Genomic DNA, 22,066 nt, shown 5'->3' with positions numbered 1-22,066 from the left:
TATTTATGTCCAAGTAGCTACATTTGTTAGCGCGTTAGGTACGCATATCCAAACGCTCGTGCAGGCCCCGCATAACTTCGGACGAAAGTTATATTACAGGTCGAAGAAACATTTCAAACTAAGTATAGAATCAATCTTTAGGGTGTTGTTATCATAAATCTTCAATAAAGTTCCAACAGGAGAATTCCTTTGTGTCTAGAGAAGCAATGGAACGCAGGTCGATATCATGTGGAATGCGCGTGACCAGGAAATGGCTCTCTGCCAGTAACCTGACTCATTCAGCTCTTATTCAGGCCCACAACACAGTAGAAGCCTCATTCAAGTTTCTAAAGACGGTTGACATCTAGTGGAAGCCCTAGGAAGTGCAACTTCATCCATATCCCACTGTGGATTAAATAAGGCCTGGGTTTAAAAACGACCAACCTCAGATTTCTCACTTCCTGTTTGGATTTCTTCTCAAGTTTTTGCCTGCCATATGAGTTCTGTTATACTCACAGACATCGTTCAAACAGTTTTAGAAACGTCAGAGTGTTTTCTATCCAATAGTTATAATAATATGCATATATTAGCAACTGAGACTGAGGAGCAGGCCGTTTACTCTGGGCACCTTTCATCCAAGCTACTCAATACTGCCCCTGCAGCCATAAGAAGTTAATGCGAGTCTGAAAGGAGAGTTTACAGTCTAACCAGACACATAGAATATGTGGACAACTACAAATACCTAAGTCAGAACCGTCCAGAGTAGTGATAGCAGACGGGCGGGCAGGTGTGGGCAGCAATCGGTTGAAGAGCATGCATTTCGTCTTGCTTGCACTTAAGAGCAGTTGGAAACCCCGGAAGGAGTGTTGTATGGCATTGAAGCTTGTCTGGAGGTTTGTTAACACAGTGTCCAAAGAAGGGCCAGAAGTATAGAGAATGGTGTCATCTGCGTAGAGGTGGATCACAGAATCACCAGCAGCAAGAGCGACATCATTGATGTGTACAGAGAAAATAATCGGCCCGATAATTGAACCCTGTGGCACCCCCATAGAGACTGCCAGAGGTCCGGACAACAGGCCCTCCAATTTGACACACTGAACTCTATCTGAGAAGTAGTTGGTGAACCAGGCGAGGCAGTCATTAGAGGAACCAAGGCTGTTGAGTATGGCGATAAAAATCCGGTGATTGACGGAGTCGAAAGCCTTGGCCAGGTCGATGAAGACGGCTGCACAGTATTGTCTTTTATCGATGGTGGTTATGATATCGTTTAGGACCTTGAGTGTGGCTGAGGTGCACCAGCTTGGAAACCAGCTTGGAAACCAGCTCGGAAACCAGATTGCATAGCGGAAAAGGTACGGTGGGATTCGAAATGGTCGTTGATCTGTTTGTTAACTTGGCTTTCAAAGACTTTAGAAAGGCAGGGTAGGATAGATATAGGTCTCTAACAGTTTGGGTCTAGAGTGTCACACCTTTTGAAGAGGGGGATGACCGCGGCAGCTTTCCAATCTTTAGGGATCTCAGACGATGCGAAAGAGAGGTTGAACAGGCTAGCAATAGGGGTTGCAACAATTGCGGCGGATCATTTTAGAAAGAGGGTCCAGATTGTCTAGCCCAGCTATTTGTAGGGGTCCAGATTTTTTATCGGTGGTGACAGTGTTTCCTAGCCGCAGTGCAGTGGGCAGCTGCTCTTATTCTCCATGGACATTAGTGTCCCAGAACTGTTTGGAGTTTGTGCTACAGGATGCAAATTTCTGTTTGAGAAAGCTAGCCTTTGCTTTCCCAACTGCCTGTGTTGATTGGTTCCTAACTTCCCTGAAAAGTTGCATATCGCAGGGGCTATTCCATGCTAATACAGTACGCCACAGGATGTTTTGTGCTGGTCAAGAGCAGTCAGGTCTGGACTGAACCAAGGGCTATGTCTGTCTTTAGTTATTTTTTTTTTGAATGGGGCATGCTTATTTAAGATGGTGTGGAAAGCACTTTTAAAGAATAACCAGGCATCCTCTACTGACGGAATGAGGTCAATACTCTTCCAGGATACCCGGGTCAGGTTGATTAGAAAGGCCTGGCTGCTGAAGTGTTTTAGGGAGCGTTTGACAGTGATGAGGGGTGGTCGTTTGACGGCGGACCCATTACGGATGCAGATAATGAGGCAGTGATCGCTGAGATCCTGGTTGAAAAAGCAGAGGTGTATTTATAGGGCAGGTTGGTCAGGATGATATCTATGAGGGTGCCTGTGTTTATGGATTTAGGGTTGTACCTGATCATTAATGTGAGATTGAGGGCATCTAGTTTAGATTTCAGGACGGCCGGTTTAGGTCACCTAACAGTACAAACTCTGAAGATAAATGGGGGACAATTAATTCACAGCTGGGGGCTGAGGGGGGTTTATAACAAGCGGCAACAGTGAGAGACATATCTGGAAAGGTGAAATTTTAAAAGTAGAAGCTCAAACTATTTGGGTTCAGACCTGGATAGCATGACAGAACTCTGCAGGCTAACTCCACCCCCGTTGGCAGTTCGATCTTGGTGGAAAGTGTTGTAGTTGGGGATGGAAATGTCTGAATTTTTGGTGGCCTTCCTAATCCAGGATTCAGACAAATCATGTCTAATCAATACAATTTACCACAGGTGGACTCCAATCAAGTTGTAGAAACATCTCAAGGATGATCAATGGAAACAGGATGTACCCAAATTCAATTTCGAGTCTCATAGAAAAGGGTCTGAATACTTATTTTTATAAATGTTTGCAAATGTATAAAAAACATGTGTTTCACTTTTTCATGATGGGGTACTGTGTGTAGATAGCTGAGGATTTGTTTTATTTAAATCCATTTTAGAACAACAGCTGTAAAATAACAAAATGTGATAAAATTGAATGATTCTGAATACTTTCTGAAGGCACTGTTATCTCACTGATTCTACCTTTAAACCTAACCTAACCTATGCCCGGACCGTCACCTTATGCATTACTGCTCCACAGTGGAAAAAACTGACATCCCCAAAAAGCACAAACTATGAAACACATAAATGCCCCCCAACCTCCCATGCATATGCTACTTCCTGCCCCTAACACTAAAATTCTAATTGAAACTAAATATAATACGAAATAACGTTTATTCTTTAGTAAATAAAAACCAGTAAATCAGATCTGAAAAATAACTGAAACTAAACTTAAAAAAATAAAAATAGAAACGAATATACAATAATCACAAAATGACATTAACCTTGGTACCGTGAACAGACGCAACTACAGTATGTTATTTCCCTCCAGCTGTAGGCCTACAGTTGGCATGGTACAGTTCTCCCCAAAGAATGTAAGAGTGGCACTGCGCCACGTTGTCCACTGGCTGCGCCACTATGTAATAAATACAACAATTTTATAATTTAAGGCCAGGGTATTTTTTTTGCTCTAGATTTCAGAGAACCCTGCACGGGTATGGTCTTTCAATCACATCCTTCATGGGGCCGACTCCAATCCAACCGTGAAGTGACTTTAATTGTCAGCAGCAAGTGTCAGCCAGAGTTGGCCTGTTGTCTTAAGACACACTTTTCAACCTTTATTAAGCTACTTCCTACCCTAAGTGTCGGCAATGAAAGACATGGAAAATTCAAGACAACTCTAGCTGAACTGTGTGAAATGTAGAAGTTCATTGTAGTAGTTTATTCATGAATTGCTCATAGCTCAATGGGGTCAGTGACATGGACGAAACTGCAGCATTATGGGGCCTGTTGCATTCTGGGATATGTGGACATGTAGTAAAGCTGAAGCTGTGTCACTGTAGTGGGCTTAGGTGGTGAACCACATTCTTAGCATTCCTGGGGTAAAAACAGCTCTTTGATAGGAAAGTCTACTTCAGCTCTCCTTTAAAATAGCTGAGAGTGCCCAGTAGTCCAGAGCATTATGGAGATCATCTTATGAGGGAGATCATGTTATTGTCACCTTTGGGAGATACAAAGGTTCACTTCAGCCTGTTGGACTAAGGATAAGCTGGGTGGTTTATTATAGAAATACACCCTCACAATACATATGGCCCTGAGCACACAGACGCACACACACGCACCAAATGACCCTGCCGAAACAGTGCTAACCCCTCTATAACTGGCTATCGTTATGCAAGAGGGCGATTTATTATTAATGCATTTTTTGTGGTGGCAGCAGGCAGCAGCTAGGAGTGAAGTGTAATGAACCCCCTAGGAGACATAGACACTGATGGCTTACCATCTAATTGAGCTGCGTTTTTATCGCCAGAACATACGACCTCTCCCTTTATATGACTTTCTCTCTATCTGTTTTTTCCGTCTTTAGTACAGATCTCCCCCTGGTCACCGGTCGCCTGGGAGACAGCAGAAGTGACATTGGGACGGGGGCACGTGAGTATCGCGTTGTCGCTGAAACTGAAGTTGCCCTGATGAACCCTAAACAGACTAGCAGAATGATAGAGAGAGAGGGAGAGAGGGATGGATGGATGGATGGATGGATGGATGGATGGAGGGAGGGAGGGAGGGAGGGAGGGAGGGAGGGAGGGAGGGAGGGAGGGAGGGAGGGAGGGAGGGAGGGAGGGAGGGAGGGAGGGAGGGAGGGAGGGAGGGAGGGAGGGAGGGAGGGAGGGAGGGAGAGACTAGAGCAGAGAGAGATCTATGACCCACTAAAGGCTTAATGTTTTTGGTCAGTGTATGAGTTTGTGTTTACTAACAGCAAGAGATCTAGCAGGAAGTCTAGTACTGTACACATCTCTGATGGTGTTTAGGGGAAAATATATGTTCTAGACCCCCTCTCATGGACCAGGTCAGGTGTGGCTCTGTGGCTGTGGTGTCCATTCTACCTCAGCTGTGTCCACTTCGTACAGTGAGTTGATGCTGTGTTGTGCAGTACTGGGCTCCGGGGCCCCTCGGCTCTCGCTCTCCTCTGTCTCGGCGAAGGACGCCAGCGTGGCGCTGCATACACGCTTCCTGTGACTGCTCTGATGGGCCTCCCTTGGAACACATGTCATACACATCATATCATGTTCAAGCATCATATACACACACATCATTCACATATGGGAACATCACGCATATATCATATCACCTACATGACTCACACACACAGACAGACACAGGTCATATCAAATACACGCATCGTAGATCTATACACATCACGCACCATGTATAACACAGTTATTCACACTGTCAAAACATACAATGACAGACTACATTATATGGCACTGTAACCACAGTGATAGGTCAATGAACCTGTTACAAACCAGCACAACATTTAGCATACAGGCGTAGAATCATAATTTGATCACCCTGTTGCAGGATTATTTTAAAACGTATTATTATTAGTTTTAAAATAAACATATTATTTTGAAACTGAAATGCTTCTAAAGTTAGTAATTTTCACTTCATTATAATCCAAATAATGAATCCAATTTCCTGGTTGCGGCAAAATTATTTTCATGATGAGGTTAGACAGTCATTCAAAAATCATGTTAAACATTATTATTGGACACAGATTCTATGCCACTTATTATATGACTTATTAAGCACATTTTTACTCCTGAACTTATTTAGGCTTGCCATAACAAAGAGGTTGAATACTTTTAAAACATAATTCCACTTTGACATTATGGGGGTATTGTGTGTAGGCCAGTGACACACAATCTCAAGCTTTAACACAACAACATGTGGAAAAAGTCAAGGGGTGTGAATACTTTTTAAAAGGCACTATATCTGAGACATACAGATAACTATGTCCAGCAACTGTCTGTGCCTGAGGCATCCCACATTGCTAAAGAGCCGAGCCAAGATGCTCTCACTCTATGGGTTATGCTGCACACACACATGCACACTGGTCTGGTTAGACTCCACTGACTGCTTCAATTTGTCCATTCAGAATAAATCCAATGTGTATGGTAGAGTACATACATCTCAGCAGGCATGGTCAACAGCCTGTAGTTGAGGAAGGGGCTGGATATCTCGATGAACTGCTCTGGTTTCACCACCGCAGGCTCTGTGCAGAGAAACGACGCGTGTTGTGATGTACAACTTTTTATTTTTCTACTGCCGTTTATAGTTTTCTAAGATTTAAATTATTTTCATCACAGTGTACTGATGTCAAAGGCCCCCCACAACCTCAACTAAATCTCCTTCTTCCCTCTCACCATCCTTTCCTCCTCTCCCAACATGTCCACCCTCAGCCCCATCTCACCCCCTCACCCCACCGTTGCGCAGCACTTCCTCCCCCCCTCCCCTGTGTCACCCCCTTATCCTCCATCCTAACCAAATTTCACCCCTCCCTCTCTCTCTCTCTCTCTCACCCCGGGGCTCGTCTGTAATTGTGGTCTCCTTTCGGGGTCGGATGAGTTTCCAGCGGGGCACGGCGGGTGGTTTAGGGGGCGCCACCAGAGGGCAGGCGCGGGTACGGGTCACCAGGACTGGGTGGCTGTAGAGGCGAGACAGACCGTAGTGCCTCAGCCGCTCCGACGAATCCGCCTGGAACACCACAGGAGATAGAAAGACTGTAGCTGCCAAGCACTGATACAGTGTCAGATCTTCTTCATGGTCCTAATGGCTAACGTTAGGATTGAGGATGGGTCTGTGGTTTAGGGGGGGGGGGGGGGTTCTACAGTATATAGAGTTAAGAAACCAGGGATGAATCTTGGAATTATAATGGTGTATGAATTATGGAAGACGAGTGGTAAGTCTAACGATCCATATTGGGCAGAACATGGCCTCAGAACTGAAGACTCCATTGGCACGTTTCATCTCCTCCGTCCCCCCGCTGGTTCTGAGGCCTGGGCACATTCGTATAGGCTATTACAGGTTGTAAGTTACATGGAAAGAGATCAGTTTCAGTGCACATTTTGTAAATAAGCGTTAAGCTTGTTTCAGATGTAGTCAGTGCCTGGATTTGCTTTAAAGTGTAGAATATTTAAACTGACCTAGGCTAATTTACAACGAGAAATGTACTTATCACCACAGCTGGATAGTTGGTGGTGCTTATGGTATTTCTATGAAGAATGTTGGACCGTACCATCTGTCCCAATACAGAGGTCTTCTTCTCCAGGAGGTGTAGTGGCTGGTAGCTGGCACACACCACCATCTCTGGAGCAGGAGGGGGTGAAATACCTGACCAGGGCAGGACACACACACACACACACACACACACACAGTGCTCAGGGGCCATGCTTTTCATTAACAGGTCTAATAGAGGGGCATGACACCAACAATGGGAGGGGGGAAAGTGGGAGTGAGAGACAGAGAGTGTGAGAGGGAGCTTGCGAGAGAGAGAGATATATACTGTGTAGAGAGAGAGAGAGAGAAATTGTGAAATGGCATGTACAATTAGCTTCATGACATTTCACATTTCATGGGTCAGCTGAGGACATGGCTCCTATAATGAGGCGTCGCAGAGAGTTTAAACAAGTAAAAAGATACTGAGAATCTTGACAGAGATTCTTGAATTCAAAGTCACTTTCACAGAGATTATGGGGCGTTAACCCCCATCGGAGGTCTTGGAGACAGAAGTCATTGTGTGGTGCAGAGAAAGGAGATGCTTTGCTATCTGAGGCACCATTTTTGACCCTTCCACTGACAATCTCACTATGCATCACATGAGCGTGTAGGCCAGGAGACATGGAAAATCTATTTGAGTAATTACTGGATCTGTGAGGGAATGATATAGAAGCTGCATTCATGGAGAAGGAATTAGTTGTGCTGAATCTATGCAAGGTTAATAATACAAGCGAATCTAAATGAAAATGCAAGGCAAACTTATCTATGATATAAATACAATGTTTAGTGTGTGTGGTGTGTGTACCTCAGGCACAAAAGATTTAGGGATTGGTGCCAAATCACTGCATGTTAATCTCCCACATGTTAATTATCATTGAGAGAGAGAGGGAATGGGAGAGAGATACATTTTTTAAAGAGGGAGTTTGAAAAAGTGTGTGTATGCGTGCACGAGAATTAGAGGTCGACCGATTAATCGGAATGGCCGATTAATTAGGGTCGATATCAAGTTTTCAATAACAATCGGAAATCTGTATTTTTGGGCACCGATTTGCCAATTTTTATTTTATTTTATTTATTTATTTGTATACCTTTATTTAACTAGGCAAGTCAGTTAAGGACACATTCTTATTTCCAATGACGGTGGGTTAACTGCCTCGTTCAGTGGCAGAACGACAGATTTTCACCTTGTCATCTCGGGGATCCATTCTTGCAACCTTACAGTTAACTAGTCCAACGCAATAACAACCGGCCTCTCTCTCTCGTTGCACTCCACAAGGAGACTGCCTGTTACGCGAATGTTATGCGAAACTTATCTTATAAAAAACTATAAATCATAATCACTAGTTAACTACACATGGTTGATGATATTACTAGATATTATCTAGCGTGTCCTGCTTTGCATATAATCTGACTGAGCATACAAGCATACAAGTATCTAAGTATCTGACTGAGTGGTGGTAGGCAGAAGAAGCAGGCGCGTAAACATTCATTCAAACAGCACTTTCGAAGAGCTGCTGGCAAAACGCACGTTGTGCGTCAAGCATTGCGCTGTTTATGACTTCAAGCTTATCAACTCCCGAGATGAGGCTGGTGTAACCGAAGTGAAATGGCTAGCTAGTTAGCGCGCTAACAGTGGTTGTTTCCCTTGCTCTGCATGAGTAACGCTGCTTCGAGGGTGGCTGTTGTCGTTGTGTTCCTGGTTCGAGTCCAGGGAGGAGCGAGGAGAGGGACGGAAGCTATACTGTGACACTGGCAATACTAAAGTGCCTATAAGAACATCCAATAGTCAAAGGTTAATGAAATACAAATGGTATAGAGGGAAAAAGTCCTATAATTCCTATAATAACTACAACCTAAAACTTCTTACCTGGGAATATCGAAGACTCATGTTAAAAGGAACCAAGTTCTGAGCAAGGAACTTAAACGTTAGCTTTCTTACATAGCACATATTGCACTTTTACTTTCTTCTCCAACACTTTGTTTTTGCATTATTTAAAACCAAATTGAACATGTTTCATTATTTACTTGAGGCTAAATTGATTTTATTAATGTATTATATTAAGTTAAAATAAGTTTTCATTCAGTATTGTTGTAATTGTCATTATTACAAATAAATAAATACAAATCGGCCGATTAATCGGTATCGGCTTTTTTGGTCCTCCAATAATTGGTATCGGCGTTGAAAAATCATAATCAGTCAACCTCTAGCGAGAATGGATGAGAAAATAAGGGTGCATTTATATATTCATTTTGGCTATCTACAGAGCACTTGTTTGAGTGTGCCACAACGCAGAATAGTTGATGAATTTACGAATGCGCAACACCCATTAGAAATTACAGGTGACAGTAAAGGTTGGCAAAAAAGTTAGTCACTAACACTAGCTAATATGAAAACAGCCTAACTAGCTCTGCTAGGGTGAGTAAATTGGTCAGAGTGGGGTGTTCTCTCATTTGTGTCTGGAAGTAGCTAGCAAGCTAGCCAACTTTAGCCAGTTAGTTTGGAGCTTGACTGCCATTGACAAATACAATTTTATTGGACACATACACGTGTTTAGCAGGTGTTATTGCGGGTGTAGCGAAATGCTTGTGAGGTCAGAACGCTCGGATCAACCCTACTCCTCAGCCACACTACGAGAGCGAAACGATCAGAATTTACGAACGGACAACAACATTTATGAAAGGCCCAGAGCGCACTCTGACAGACTGGAGGCAATTTACGAACGCACCCCAAGACAGACAGAGAAAGAGGGAGGGGGCATGAGCTAAAGAGAACCCGTGCAGAAAGAACAGTTTAAACAAAATCACTCAGTACAGCAGTGTTTTAAATACACACAATATTGCTGTTAAGAAAATTCCAGATTGTCTGCATAATCAAATAGCATTCAGCTCAGACACCCATACATACCCCACAAGACATACCAGGAGTCTCTTTACTGTCCCCAAGTCCAAAACAAATTTACAGCAACGCACAATTCTATACAAAGCCATGATCACATGGAAATCCCATCTCCAATTACTCAAGCAAACAACAAAATCACCTTTAAAAAACAGATTCAACAACAACCCAACAACTGTGAGGGTACACAAACAAGTACACTAACACACATATTTTGTTGTTGTATTGTTTGTATATCATTTTATTTTAAATGTGTGTTTACTGTCCTTGTCTATCATCTTGCTGGAATAACCAGTTGTGGCCACGTTGGCAAAACAGGTTTTTGGCTAAAATGTCTGGGTAAAGTTCATAATGCCGATGACCTTAACAAGGGCCCCAGGAACAGTGGAAACAAGATAGACCCAAAACATCAAATATTCACCACCATATTTTAAAGTAGGTATGGAGTTCTTTACCGTTTCCTATCCTTCCTTCGACGCCAAACTCACCACTGTTTCTATTTTCATGTCATCTGACCACAGCACCAGTTCAAATCCAAGTGCAAATGCCGTTAATCATACTTCAGGTGTTTACATTTGTTGGATGACATTAAAATAGAGCTCTTTGGCCATGCACACCAGTGGTGGGTTTGGCATCGAAAGAAGGATGTGATAAGCAGAAGAAAAAAAATATTTAAAAAAAATTTGATCTGTGTGTAACTTACTGTCTGTAGTGGGCTGATTGGTAGTGTTGGGCTGGACAGCAGTGGGCTGAGATGACTTTCTGTCTTTATCCACATCTTTCCCTTTCTTCTTGGCTGAATCTGACAGCAACATAACAAGTCAGTAGGAAAACAAATACAGGAGTGAGTAAGAAGACGGAAAAGGCAGTGGTATACTTTCTCCCACAGACAGTTCAGTCAATCCGTTGATTAACTCAAACACTCGATTAGATAAAACAGCCCACACACACGTGATCCTAATCTAATCAATGATTTAATTGACTCTCTTAATTAAAGCAGTTTAATCAGCGCGTGTGTAAATTGCTACCCGTGTCAGGTTTAGTGAGACAGACAGACAGACAGAGGGAGAGAGAGACAGACAGAGCAGCACCTTTGCTTTTCTCCGGGGTTCTGGTTGCTGTGGGAGACTCGCCCTTGCACTCGTTGAGTCTGGACTCCCTCACTCCGGAGGTTTCCGTGGTCAGGGGCTTCTCCTCCGAGCTCTCCTCCACATACTGGAATTTGGGAACGGTGTCCTTCAGGAAGTCCCAAACCTTGCCCAGGTACCGGAACCTGAGAGATTGGACACATCACACTGTAAAACTATCTACCCAGTTGTTTATCAATGATCCCACATGACTGGATATGTAATGGTTACATAACTTACTAACAACTAACCAAGTAGAATGAGATGTGTTAGTGCTGGGCAAAAAAATAAAACTGGAAGGTTGGTGCTCTAAATAAAGCACTTAACTATTTAAAATGTTATTTGTGTCTGGTATCTGATTTCAGTCCTGTCGATTGGCCACCATGATACATAATATATGTCAAAACAGATGAGTGTTGTTATGAGTGGCGTTCATTTAGCTCCGGGCATGTTCCATATCCATTCATTTCAGGCTTTATTGAAAGATTTCCTGCCAGTGATTCCAAAACAAGGATAACTGAACGATCAAATCAAATTTGATTTGACACACACACACGTTTAGCAGATGTTATTGCGGGTGTAGCGAAATGTTTGTAGAGGGTTGTCATTATGCTTATTCTTACGATGACTCATTGACAGCTGCCTGCTCTGGAGTGCCTGTGAAGTTGTGGCTGGAGTTTAAATAGTCATGTTAGCTGCTGGCAGTGTGTGTGTGTGTCAGTGGAGGCTCCTTAAAGGAGGAGGGGGTGGACCATCCGACTCAGTGAATTTCAGAAAAATACAAATAGCAAATTTTTTATTAAACCAAATAACTGATTATCTTACGGCAAAAAATACCTTCTGGATATTTGATTTGATTTGATATCAGGACAGCGATCACTCACCTCGGATCAGACAAAGATTTGTCTTCAACAGGACATACTCCAAACACCCGACAAGGCCAACATCCTAGTTATTGCAAGAGGAACAGAGGACACAGAGCGGGGTGCCTCGCAAGGATTTGCAGGATCAATATTACGTAAGGATCTGCAGGATCAATATTACTCGCCAACGTGCAATCATTGGACAATAAATTAGACGAGGTACGATCACAAACATCCTACCAATGGGACACCAAAAACTGTAATATCTTATGTTTCATCGAATCGTGGCTGAATGATGACATGGATATTCAGCTAGCAGGATATGCGCTGCACCGACAAGATGGGGCTGAGCCCTCACTGCTGTACGATCATCCTATTTTTCCAACCTAATTGAGGGGAATGAGAACAATCCTAATGTATTCTTGATACTGCCGCAAAGCTAACTAAAAAGCAGCATTCCCCAAGAGAGGATGGCTTTCACTTCAGCAGTGATGAATTCATGAACTTCTTTGACGAAAAGATCATGATCACCAGAAAGCAAAATACAGACTGCAGAAATCTGCGTATTTCTCCAAATCTCTAGGATAAATGGAGACACTGAAAGTTTTAGACACATTCATGAAAATAATCATGGCCTCTATACCTTCAAGCTGCATTACTGGACCCTATTCCAACTACTGAAAAAACGACTTCCTGTGCTTGGCCCACCAATGTTGAGAATAACAAATGGCTCCCTATCCTCTGGATATGTATAAAAACTCACTAAAAGTGGCAATAATAAAGCCGATCGAAAAAGCCAAACCTTGACCCTGAAAATGTTTTTAATAAACTATCGGCCTACAGTACCAGTCAAAAGTTTGGACACACCTACTCATTCAAGGGTTTTTCATTAATTGCACTCTTTTCTACATTGCAGAATAATAGTGAAGACATCAAAACTATGAAAAAACAAATATTGAATCATGTAGTAACCAAAAAGGTATTAAACAAATCAAAATATATTGTATTTTATATTCTTCAAAGTAGCCACCCTTCGCCTTGATGACAACTTTGCACTCTTGGCATTCTCTCAACCTGGAATGCTTTTCCAACAGTCTTGATGGAGTTCCCACATATGCTGATCACTTGTTGGCTGCGTTTCCTTCACTCTGCGGTCCAACTCATCCCAAACCATCTCAATTGGGTTGAGGTCGGGTGATTGTGGAGGCCTGGTCATCTGATTCAGCACTCAATCACTCTTCTACTTGGTCAAACAGCCGTTACACAGCCTGGAGGTGTGTTCGGTCATTGTATTGTTGAAAAACCAGATGGGATGGCATATCGCTGCAGAATGCTGTGGTAGCCATGCTGGTTAAATGTGCCTTGAATTTGAAATAAATCACATAAAGTGTCACCAGCAAAGCACCCCAGCACCATCACACCTCCATGCTTCACAGTGGGCACCACACGTGGAGATCATCCTTTCACCTACTCTGCATCTCACAAAGACATGGCGGTTGGAACCAAAAATCTTACATTTGGACTTATCAGACCAAAGGACAGATTTACACCGGTCTAATGTCCATTGCTCGTGTTTCTTGACTCAAGCGAGTCTTCTCTTCTTATTGGTGTCCTTTAGAGGTGGTTTCTTTGCAGCAACTCGCCCATGAAGGCCTAATTCACATATTCTTCTCTGAACAGTTGATGTTGAGATGTGTGTGTTACTTGAACTCTGTGAAGCATTTATTTGGGCTTCAATTTCTGAGGCTGGTAACTCTAATGATCTTGTCCTCTGCAGCAGAGGTAACTCTTCCTTTCCTGTGATGGTCCTCATGAGACCGTCAGCCAGTTTCATCATAGCGCTTGATGGTTTTTGCAAAGGCACTTGAAGAAACTTCAAAGTTCATGACATTTTCCACATTGACTGACCTTCATGTCTTAAAGTAATGATGGACTGTCATTTCTCTTTGCAGATTTGAGCTGCTCTTGCCATAATATGGACTTGGTATTTTACCAAATAGGGCTATCTTCTGTATTCCACCCCTACCTTGTCACAACACAACTGGCTCAAACGCATTAAGGAAAGAAATTCCACACACCTGTTAATTGAAATGCATTCCAGGAGACTACCTCATTAAGTTGTTTGAGAGAAAGCGAAGAGTGTGCAAAGCTGCCATCAAGGCAAAGGATGGCTACTATATATTTTGAAATATATATTTGTTTAAAACTTATTTGGTTACTATTCCATATGTTATTTCATAGTTTTGATGTCTACAATGTAGAAAACAGTAATAGAAAAACACGAATGAGTAGGTGTGTCCAAACTGTTAACCGGTACTGTATATCGAATATCCCATTCTTCTAAACATTTTTGAAAAAGTTGTTGCGCAGCAACTCACGGCCTTCCTGAAGACAAATAAATGTATATGAAACCAGTCTGGTTTTCATAGCACGGAGACTGCACTTGTGAAGGTGGTAAATTACCTTTTCAAGGCGTCAGACCAAGGTTCTGTATCTGTCCTCATGCTCCGAGACCTTAACTGCTGCTTTTGACACCATCGATCACCACATTCATTTGGTGAGATTGAAACCCCTAATTGGTCTACACTGACATGTTCTTGCCTGGTTTAGATCTTATCTGTCTGAAAGATATCATCTCTGTCGATGGTTTGTCCTCTGACAAATCAAGTGTAAGTTTCGGTGTTCTTCAAGGTTCAATTTTAGGACCCGTATTGTTTTCACTATGTATTCTACAGCTTGGTGATATCATTCAAAAACACTATGTCAACTTTCACTGCTATGCGGACGACACAGCTGTATATTGCGATGAAACATGATGACCCAAAATTGCCTACCCTGGAAGCCTGTGTTTCAGACATAAGGAAGTGCATGGCAGCAAATGTTTTACTTTTAAACTCTGACTAAACAGAGATGCTAGTTTTAGGCCCCAAGAAACAAAGCGATATGACAATTAATCTTGATGGTTGAACAGTCGTCTCAAATAAAACTGAGGGACCTCGGCGTTACTCTGGACCTTGATTTCTATGATGAACATATCAAGAATATTTCAAGAACAGGATTTTTCCATCTTCGTAACATTGCAAAAATCAGATATATTTTGTCCAAAATTGATACAGAAAAGCTAATCCATGATTTTGTCACTTCTAAATTAGACTACTACAATGCTCTACTCTCCGGCTACCCGGAAAGGACTAAATAAACTTCAGTTAGTGCTAAACACGGCTGCTAGAGTCTTTGCTAGAATCCCATAATGTGATCAAATCAAACTTTATTTGTCACATGCGCCGAATACAACAGGTGTAGACTTTACCATGAAACGCTTATTTACAAGCCCTTAACCAACAGTGCAGTTCAAGAAGAACATATTTACCAAGTATACTAAAATAAAGTTATAATAAAAAGTAACACAATAAGAATTACAATAACGAGGCTATAAACAGGGCACCGGTAAACAGGGCACACCCCTCAGTGTGAGGGGGTAAAGGCTAGTTGAGGTAATCTGTACATGTACGTGGGGGGGGGGCGAAGTGACTATGCACAGGTAACAAACAAAACAGCAAGTAGCAGCAGTGTACAAAAGGGAGGTCAATGTAAATTGTCCGGTGGCGATTTCATGAATTCTTCAGCAGTCGTATGGCTTGAGGGTAGAAGCTGTTGAGGAGACTTTTGGTCCTAGGCTTGCCGTGCGGAAGCAGAGAAAACAGTCTATAACTTGGATGACTGGAGTTTCTGACAATTTTATGGGCTTTCCTCTGACACCAAAAATTACATAGGTCCTGGATGGCAGGAAGTTTGGCCCCAGTGATGTACTGGGCCATTCACACTACCCTCTGCAGCGCCTTACGGTCAGATGCCGAGCAGTTACCATACCAGGCGGTGATGCAACCGGTCAGGATACGCTTGATGGTGCAGCTGTAGAACCTTTTGAGGATCTGGGGACCCATGCTGAATCCTTTCAGTCTCCTGAGAGGGAAAAGGTTTTGTCGTGCCCTCTTCACGACTGTCTTGGTATGTATGAACCATGATAGTTTGTTGGTGATTTGGACACGAAGGAACTTGAAACTCTCAACCCGCTCCACTACAGCAACGTCAATGTAAATGGGGGCCTGTTCGGCCCACCCTTTCCTGTAGTCCACGATCAGCTCCTTTGTCTTGCTCACATTGAGGGAGAGGTTGTTGTCCTGGCACCACACTGCCAGTTCTCTGACCTCCTCCCTATAGGCCGCCTCATTGTTGTCGATGAACACTGTTGTGTTGTCAGCAAACTTAATGATGGTGTTGGAGTTGTGTTTAACCACGCAGTTGTGGGTGAACAGGGAATACAGGAGATGACTAAGCACACACCCCTGAGGGGCCCCAGTGTTAAAGATCAGCGTTGCAGATGTGTTGTTGCCTACTCTTACCACCTGGGGGCGCCCCGTAAGGAAGTCTAGGATCCAGTTGCAGAGGGAGGTGTTTAGTCCCAGAGTCCTTTGCTTAGTGATGAGCTTCATGGGCACTATGGTGTTGAACGCTGAGCTGTAGTCAATGAACAGCATTCTCACATACGTAGGTGTTCCTTTTGTCTAGGTGAGAAAAGGCAGTGTGAAGCGCGATTGAGATTGCGTCATCTGTGGATCTGTTGGGGCGGTATGCGAATTGGAGTGGGTCTAGGGTGTCCGGGAAGGATACTGTTGATGTGAGCCATGACCAGCCTGTCAAAGCACTTCATGGCTACTGACATGAGTGCCATGGGGTGGTAATCATTTAGGCAGGCTACCTTCGCTTCCTTGGGCACAGGGACTATGGTGGTCTGCTTGAAACATGTAGGTATTACAGACTCAGTCAGGGAGAGGTTAAAAATGTAATTTCAGACACTTGACAGTTGGTCCGCGCATGCTTTGAGTACATGTCCTGGTAATCCATCTGGCCCAGCAGCTTTGTGAATGTTGACCTGTTTAAAGGTTTTGTTCACATCAGCTACAGAGAGCGTTATCACACAGTCATCCAGAACAGCTGGTTGTCTCGTGCATGCTTCAGTGTTACTTACCTCGAAGCGAGCATAAAAGGCATTTAGCTCGTCTGGTAGGCTCGCTTCACTGGGCAGCTCGTGTCTGGGTTTCCCTTTGTAGTCCGGAATAGTTTTCAAGCCTTGCCACATCCTATGAGCATCAGAGCCAGTGTAGTAAGATTCAATATTAATCCTGTATTGACTCTTTGCTTGTTTGATGGTTCGTCTGAGGGCATAGCGGGATTTATTATAAGCATCCGTATTAGTCTCCCGCTCCTTGAAAGCGGCAGCTCTAGCCTTTAGCTCGATGTGGATGTTGCCTGTAATCCATGGCTTCTGGTTGGGATATGTACGTACAGTCACTGTGGGGACGACGTCATCATTACACTTATTGATGAAGCCGATGACTGAGGTGGTGTATTCCTCAATGTCATTGGATGAATCTCGGAACATATTCCAGTCTGTGCTAGCAAAACAGTCCTGTAGTGTCGCATCCGCGTCATCGGACCACTTCTGTATTGAGCGAGTCACTGGTACTTCCTGCTTTAGTTTTTGCTTGTAAGCAGGAATCAGGAGGACAGATCTATAGTCAGATCTGACAAATGGAGGGCGGGGGAGAGCTTTGTATGCATCTCTGTGTGTGGAGTAAAGGTGGTGTAGGATTTTTTTTTTCCAAGGTTGCACATGTGACATGCTGGTAAAAATATGGTAAAATTGATTCAAGTTTGCCTGCATTAAAATCCCCGGCCACCAGGAGCGCCGCTTCTGGGTGGGCATCTTTGCTTAAGGCCTTATAGAGTTGGTTGAGAGCAGTCCTAGTGCCAGCTTTGCTTTGTGGTGGTAAATAGACGGAATAATACAGATGAGAACTCTCTTTGTAGATAGTGTGGTCTACAGCTTAGCATAAGGTACTCTACACCTCAGGCGAGCAATACCTCGAGACTACTTTTATATTAGACATTGCGCACCAGCTGTTATTGACAAAAAGACACACATCCCCATATATTGTCCGATCTTCGTTCAGCCACGTCTCGGTGAAACAGAAGATGTTACAGTTTTTCATTTCCTGTTGGTAGGATAATCTTCATAGTAGGTCATCAATTTTACTTTCTGATCATATTACTCAAGTGCTTGCCTTCTTTTAACTTGGAACTACCCATCCCGGATCCACGAGAATTGTCATCAAATACACTAATTAGCATAAAAAAATAGCGGTCAAAAAATATCCCTAGAAAATATTTATATTCATGAAATCACAAGTGAAATATAGTGAAACACAGCTTAGCCTTTTGTTAATCACCCTGTCATCTCAGATTTTGAAATTATGCTTTACAGCCAAAGCAAGACAAGCGTTTGTGTAAGTTTATCGCTAGCATAGCATTATGTCCAGCTAGCAGCAGGAAACTTGGTCACAAAAATCAGAAAAGCAATCAAATTAACCGTTTACCTTTGATGATCTTCGGATGTTTTCACTGACGAGACTCCCAGTTAGACAGCAAATGTTCCTTTTGTTCCATAAAGGTTATTTTTATACTCAAAATACCTCCTTTTGTTGGTCACGTTGTGTTGAGAAATCAGTCACGACAACGCTGAAAAAATTCCAAATGATGTCCATAATAATCGACAGAAACATGGCAAACGTTTTTTATAATCAATCCTCAAGGTGTTTTTCAAATATCTATTAGATAATATATCAACTGGGACAATTGGCTTTTCAGTAGGAGCGAGAGGAAAAATGACTACCTCTGTCTTTTACGCAAGAATCACTCAGAGCCCTCAGCTAGCCACTGACGAAATGTAGTCGTTTACGCTCATTCTTCAAAATAAAGGCCTGAAACTACATCTAAAGGCTGTAGACACCTTAGGGAAGCCACAGAAAAAGGAATCTGGTTTATATTCCTTTCAATGGGCAATAGGGATGCATAGAAAGACAGGGGTTTCAAAATAAGAGTCACTTCCCGATTGGATTTTTCTCAGGATTTCGCCTGCAATATCAGTTCTGTTATACTCACAGACTATATTTTTTACAGTTTTGGAAACTTTAGAGTGTTTTCTATGCTACGCTGTCAATTATATGCATATTCTAGTATCAGGTCCTGAGAAATAGGCGGTTTACTTAGTTTCAAGAGGGTTTAAGGCTAGGGCTGATTAAAGTTTTACTGCTGCCCTATAAAGCATTACATGGGCTTGCTCCTACCTATCTCTACAATTTGGTCCTGCAGTCCATACCTACACATAAGCTACAGTCACAAGACACTGGCCTACTTGTCGTCATTAGAAATTCTAAGCAAACAGCTGGAAGCAGTGGTTTCTCCTATAGAGCTACATTTTTATGGAATGAGTTATGCAGACTCGGTCTCAACCTTTAAGTCTTTACTGAAGACTTATCTCTTCAGTAGGTAATATGATTGAGTGCGGTCTGAACCTGGGGTGCCAAGGTGAACGGTAATGCACTGGAAGGGATGAACCGCCGATGCTGTCTGATGGGCTCCCCTCTCTCCACTGAGATTATCTGCCTCTGATTCTATTGCGGGGGCTGAGTCACTGGCTTTATCTGCCTTTACTACTGCTCTTCCATGCTGTCACTTTAGTGGGTTTAAATTTAATTTTACCTTTATTTAACCAGGCAAGTCAGTTAAGAACACATTCTTATTTTCAATGACGGCCTGGGAACAGTGGGTTAACTGTTCAGGGGCAGAACGACAGATTTGTACCTTGTCAGCTTGGGGGTTTGAACTCGCAACCTTCCGCTTACTAGTCCAATGCTCTAACCACTAGGCTACACTGCCGCCCCAACATGACCGGACATGATCTTCCTGTCCGGTTTTGCGCCCCCTCATGCAGTGGAGGAGACCTTTGTGGGCTACACTCAGCCTTGTCTCAGGGTAGTAAGTTGGTGGTATGTTAATACCCCTCTAGTGGTATGGGGGCTGTGCTTTGGCAAAGTGGGTGGGGTTATATCCTGCCTGGTTGGCACTGTCCCGGGGTATTGTCGGGCGAGGCCACAGTGTCCAATGACCCCCCCCCCCCGTCTCAGCATCCAGTATCTATGATGCAATAGTTTTTGTGCCGGGGGGCTAGGGTCAGTCTGTTATATCTGGTGTAATTCTCTGGTCTTATCTGGTGTCCTGTGTACAGTTAAGTATGCTCCCTCTAATTCTCTCTCTCTCCCTCTCCCTCCTCCCAGAGGACATGAGCCCTAGGACCATGCCTCAGGACTACCTGGCCTGATGATTCCTGGCTTTCCCCAGTCCACCTGGTCGTTTGTTGCTCCAGTTTAAACTGTTCTGCCTATAGCTATGGAACTCTGACCTGTTCACCGGACGTGTTACCTTGTCCCAGACCTGCTGTTTTCGACTCTCTTTCTACCGCACATGCTGTCTCGACCTCTGAATGCTTGGTTATGAAAAGCCAACTGACTTTTACTCCTGAGGTACTAATCTGTTGCACCCCATACAACCAATGTGATTATTATTAAACCCTGCTGGTTATCTATGAACGTCTTAAAGAACAATCTGGCCTTAATGGCCATGTACTCTTATAATCTCCATCCGGCACAGTCAGAAGAGGACTGGCCACCACTCAATTCTTCCTAGGTTCCTACCTTTCTAAGGAGTTTTTCCTAACTACCGTGCTTCTTCATCTACATTTCTTGCTGTTTGGGGTTTTAGGCTGGGTTTCTGTATAGCACTTTGTGACATCTGCTGATGTAAAAAGGGGTTCATAAATAAAAATGGTTTTAATTCAATACAAAACCTAGGAGGCTGATGGTTCTCACCTCCTTCCACTGACAATAATTATGTCAACCTCCAGAGGACATCCTCCAACTTATCAGAGCTCTTGCAGTATGAACTAACATTTTGTCCATCAAATCAAAGTATCAGAGAATGAATCAAGCACTGAAAACATAAGCTACAACTAGCTACCACTGCAGTGAATAAAGTGTGCTAAGAAGTTGACTCAAAGAGAGAGACACAATAGTTGAACAGTTTTGAACAAATGAATTTCTTCAAAAATTATGGAGAAGCAGCAGAGAGAAAGAAAGAGAGTGCTAGCTTTCATTTATTTATTTTTCTTCTCAGTTTACCTTTCAATTACTTAGCTAATGCAGGTAATTTAGCCTACTCAGCAACCTGACTCAAACAGAGAGGAAGTTATTCATGATAACTAGCAGGCTGAGGCTATCCAACACTGCATCTCTTCCATGTCAAGATAAGCTTTCGGATTCATTAATGTGTTGTCACCGGGCCCGCCAGTGTAACTGCTAGCTGTTCAGTCGTGGCCAAAAGTTTTGAGAATGACACACATATTCATTTTCACAAAGTTTGCAGTTTCAGTGTCTTTAGGTATTTTTGTCAGATGTTACTATGGAATACTGAAGTATGATTACAAGCATTTCACAAGTGTCAAAGTCTTATTGACAATTACATGAAGTTGATGCAAAGAGTCAATATTTGCAGTGTTGACCCTTCTTTTTAAGACCTCTGCAATCCGCCCTGGCATGCTGTCAATTAACTTCTGGGCCTGACTGATGGCAGCCCATTCTTGCATAATTCATGCTTGGAGTTTGTCAGAATTTGTGGGGTTTTGTTTGTCCACCCACCTCTTGAGGATTGACCACAAGTTCTCAATAGGATTAAGGTCTGGGGAGATTCCTGGCCATGGACCAAAAATATCGATGTTTTGTTCCCCGAGCCACTTGCCTTATGGCAAGGTGCTCCATCATGCTGGAAAAGGCATTGTTCATCACCAAACTGTTCCTGGATGGTTGGGAGAAGTTGCTCTCGGAGGATGTGTTGGTACCATTTTTTATTCATCGCTGTGTTCTTAGGAAATATTGTGAGTGAGCCCACTCCCTTGGCTGAGAAGCAACCCCACACATGAATGGTCTCAGGATGCTTTACTGTCGGCATGACACAGGACTGATGGTAGCGCTCACCTTGTCTTCTCCGGACAAGCTTTTTCTGGATGCCCCAAACAATCGGAAAGGGGATTCATCAGAGAAAATGACTTTACCCCAGTCCTGAGCAGTCCAATCCCTGTACCTTTTGCAGAATATCAGTCTGTCCCTGATGTTTTTCCTGGAGAGAAGTGGCTTTTTTGCTGCCCTTCTTGAAACCAGGCCATCCTCCAAAAGTCCTCGCCTCACTGTGCGTGCAGATGCACTCACACCTGCCTGCTGCCATTCCTGAGTAAGCTCAGTACTGGTGGT

At 43.2% G+C, this 22,066-nt stretch overlaps 1 protein-coding gene across 1 annotated transcript in view; it reads right to left on the bottom strand.

Moving 5' to 3' along the window:
- Positions 1 to 22,066, bottom strand: part of adgb (androglobin) — a 104,174-nt gene that overhangs the window by 61,411 nt on the left and 20,697 nt on the right. The window contains exons 8-13 of the mRNA XM_020496955.2: positions 10,966 to 11,147; positions 10,578 to 10,676; positions 6,998 to 7,092; positions 6,282 to 6,456; positions 5,890 to 5,974; positions 4,806 to 4,956 (exon numbers count right to left, since the gene is read on the bottom strand). Of these exons, the coding sequence (XP_020352544.1) occupies positions 4,806 to 4,956; positions 5,890 to 5,974; positions 6,282 to 6,456; positions 6,998 to 7,092; positions 10,578 to 10,676; positions 10,966 to 11,147 (787 nt within the window). The remainder of the gene's footprint in view (positions 1 to 4,805; positions 4,957 to 5,889; positions 5,975 to 6,281; positions 6,457 to 6,997; positions 7,093 to 10,577; positions 10,677 to 10,965; positions 11,148 to 22,066) is intronic.

This window comes from Oncorhynchus kisutch, linkage group LG12 (genome assembly GCF_002021735.2).
Source record: "Oncorhynchus kisutch isolate 150728-3 linkage group LG12, Okis_V2, whole genome shotgun sequence".
In the NCBI taxonomy this organism is placed as follows: Eukaryota; Metazoa; Chordata; class Actinopteri; order Salmoniformes; family Salmonidae; genus Oncorhynchus; species Oncorhynchus kisutch.
Note: the sequence above shows the minus strand (reverse complement) of the source record. Positions and strands in the feature narration are given on the sequence as shown.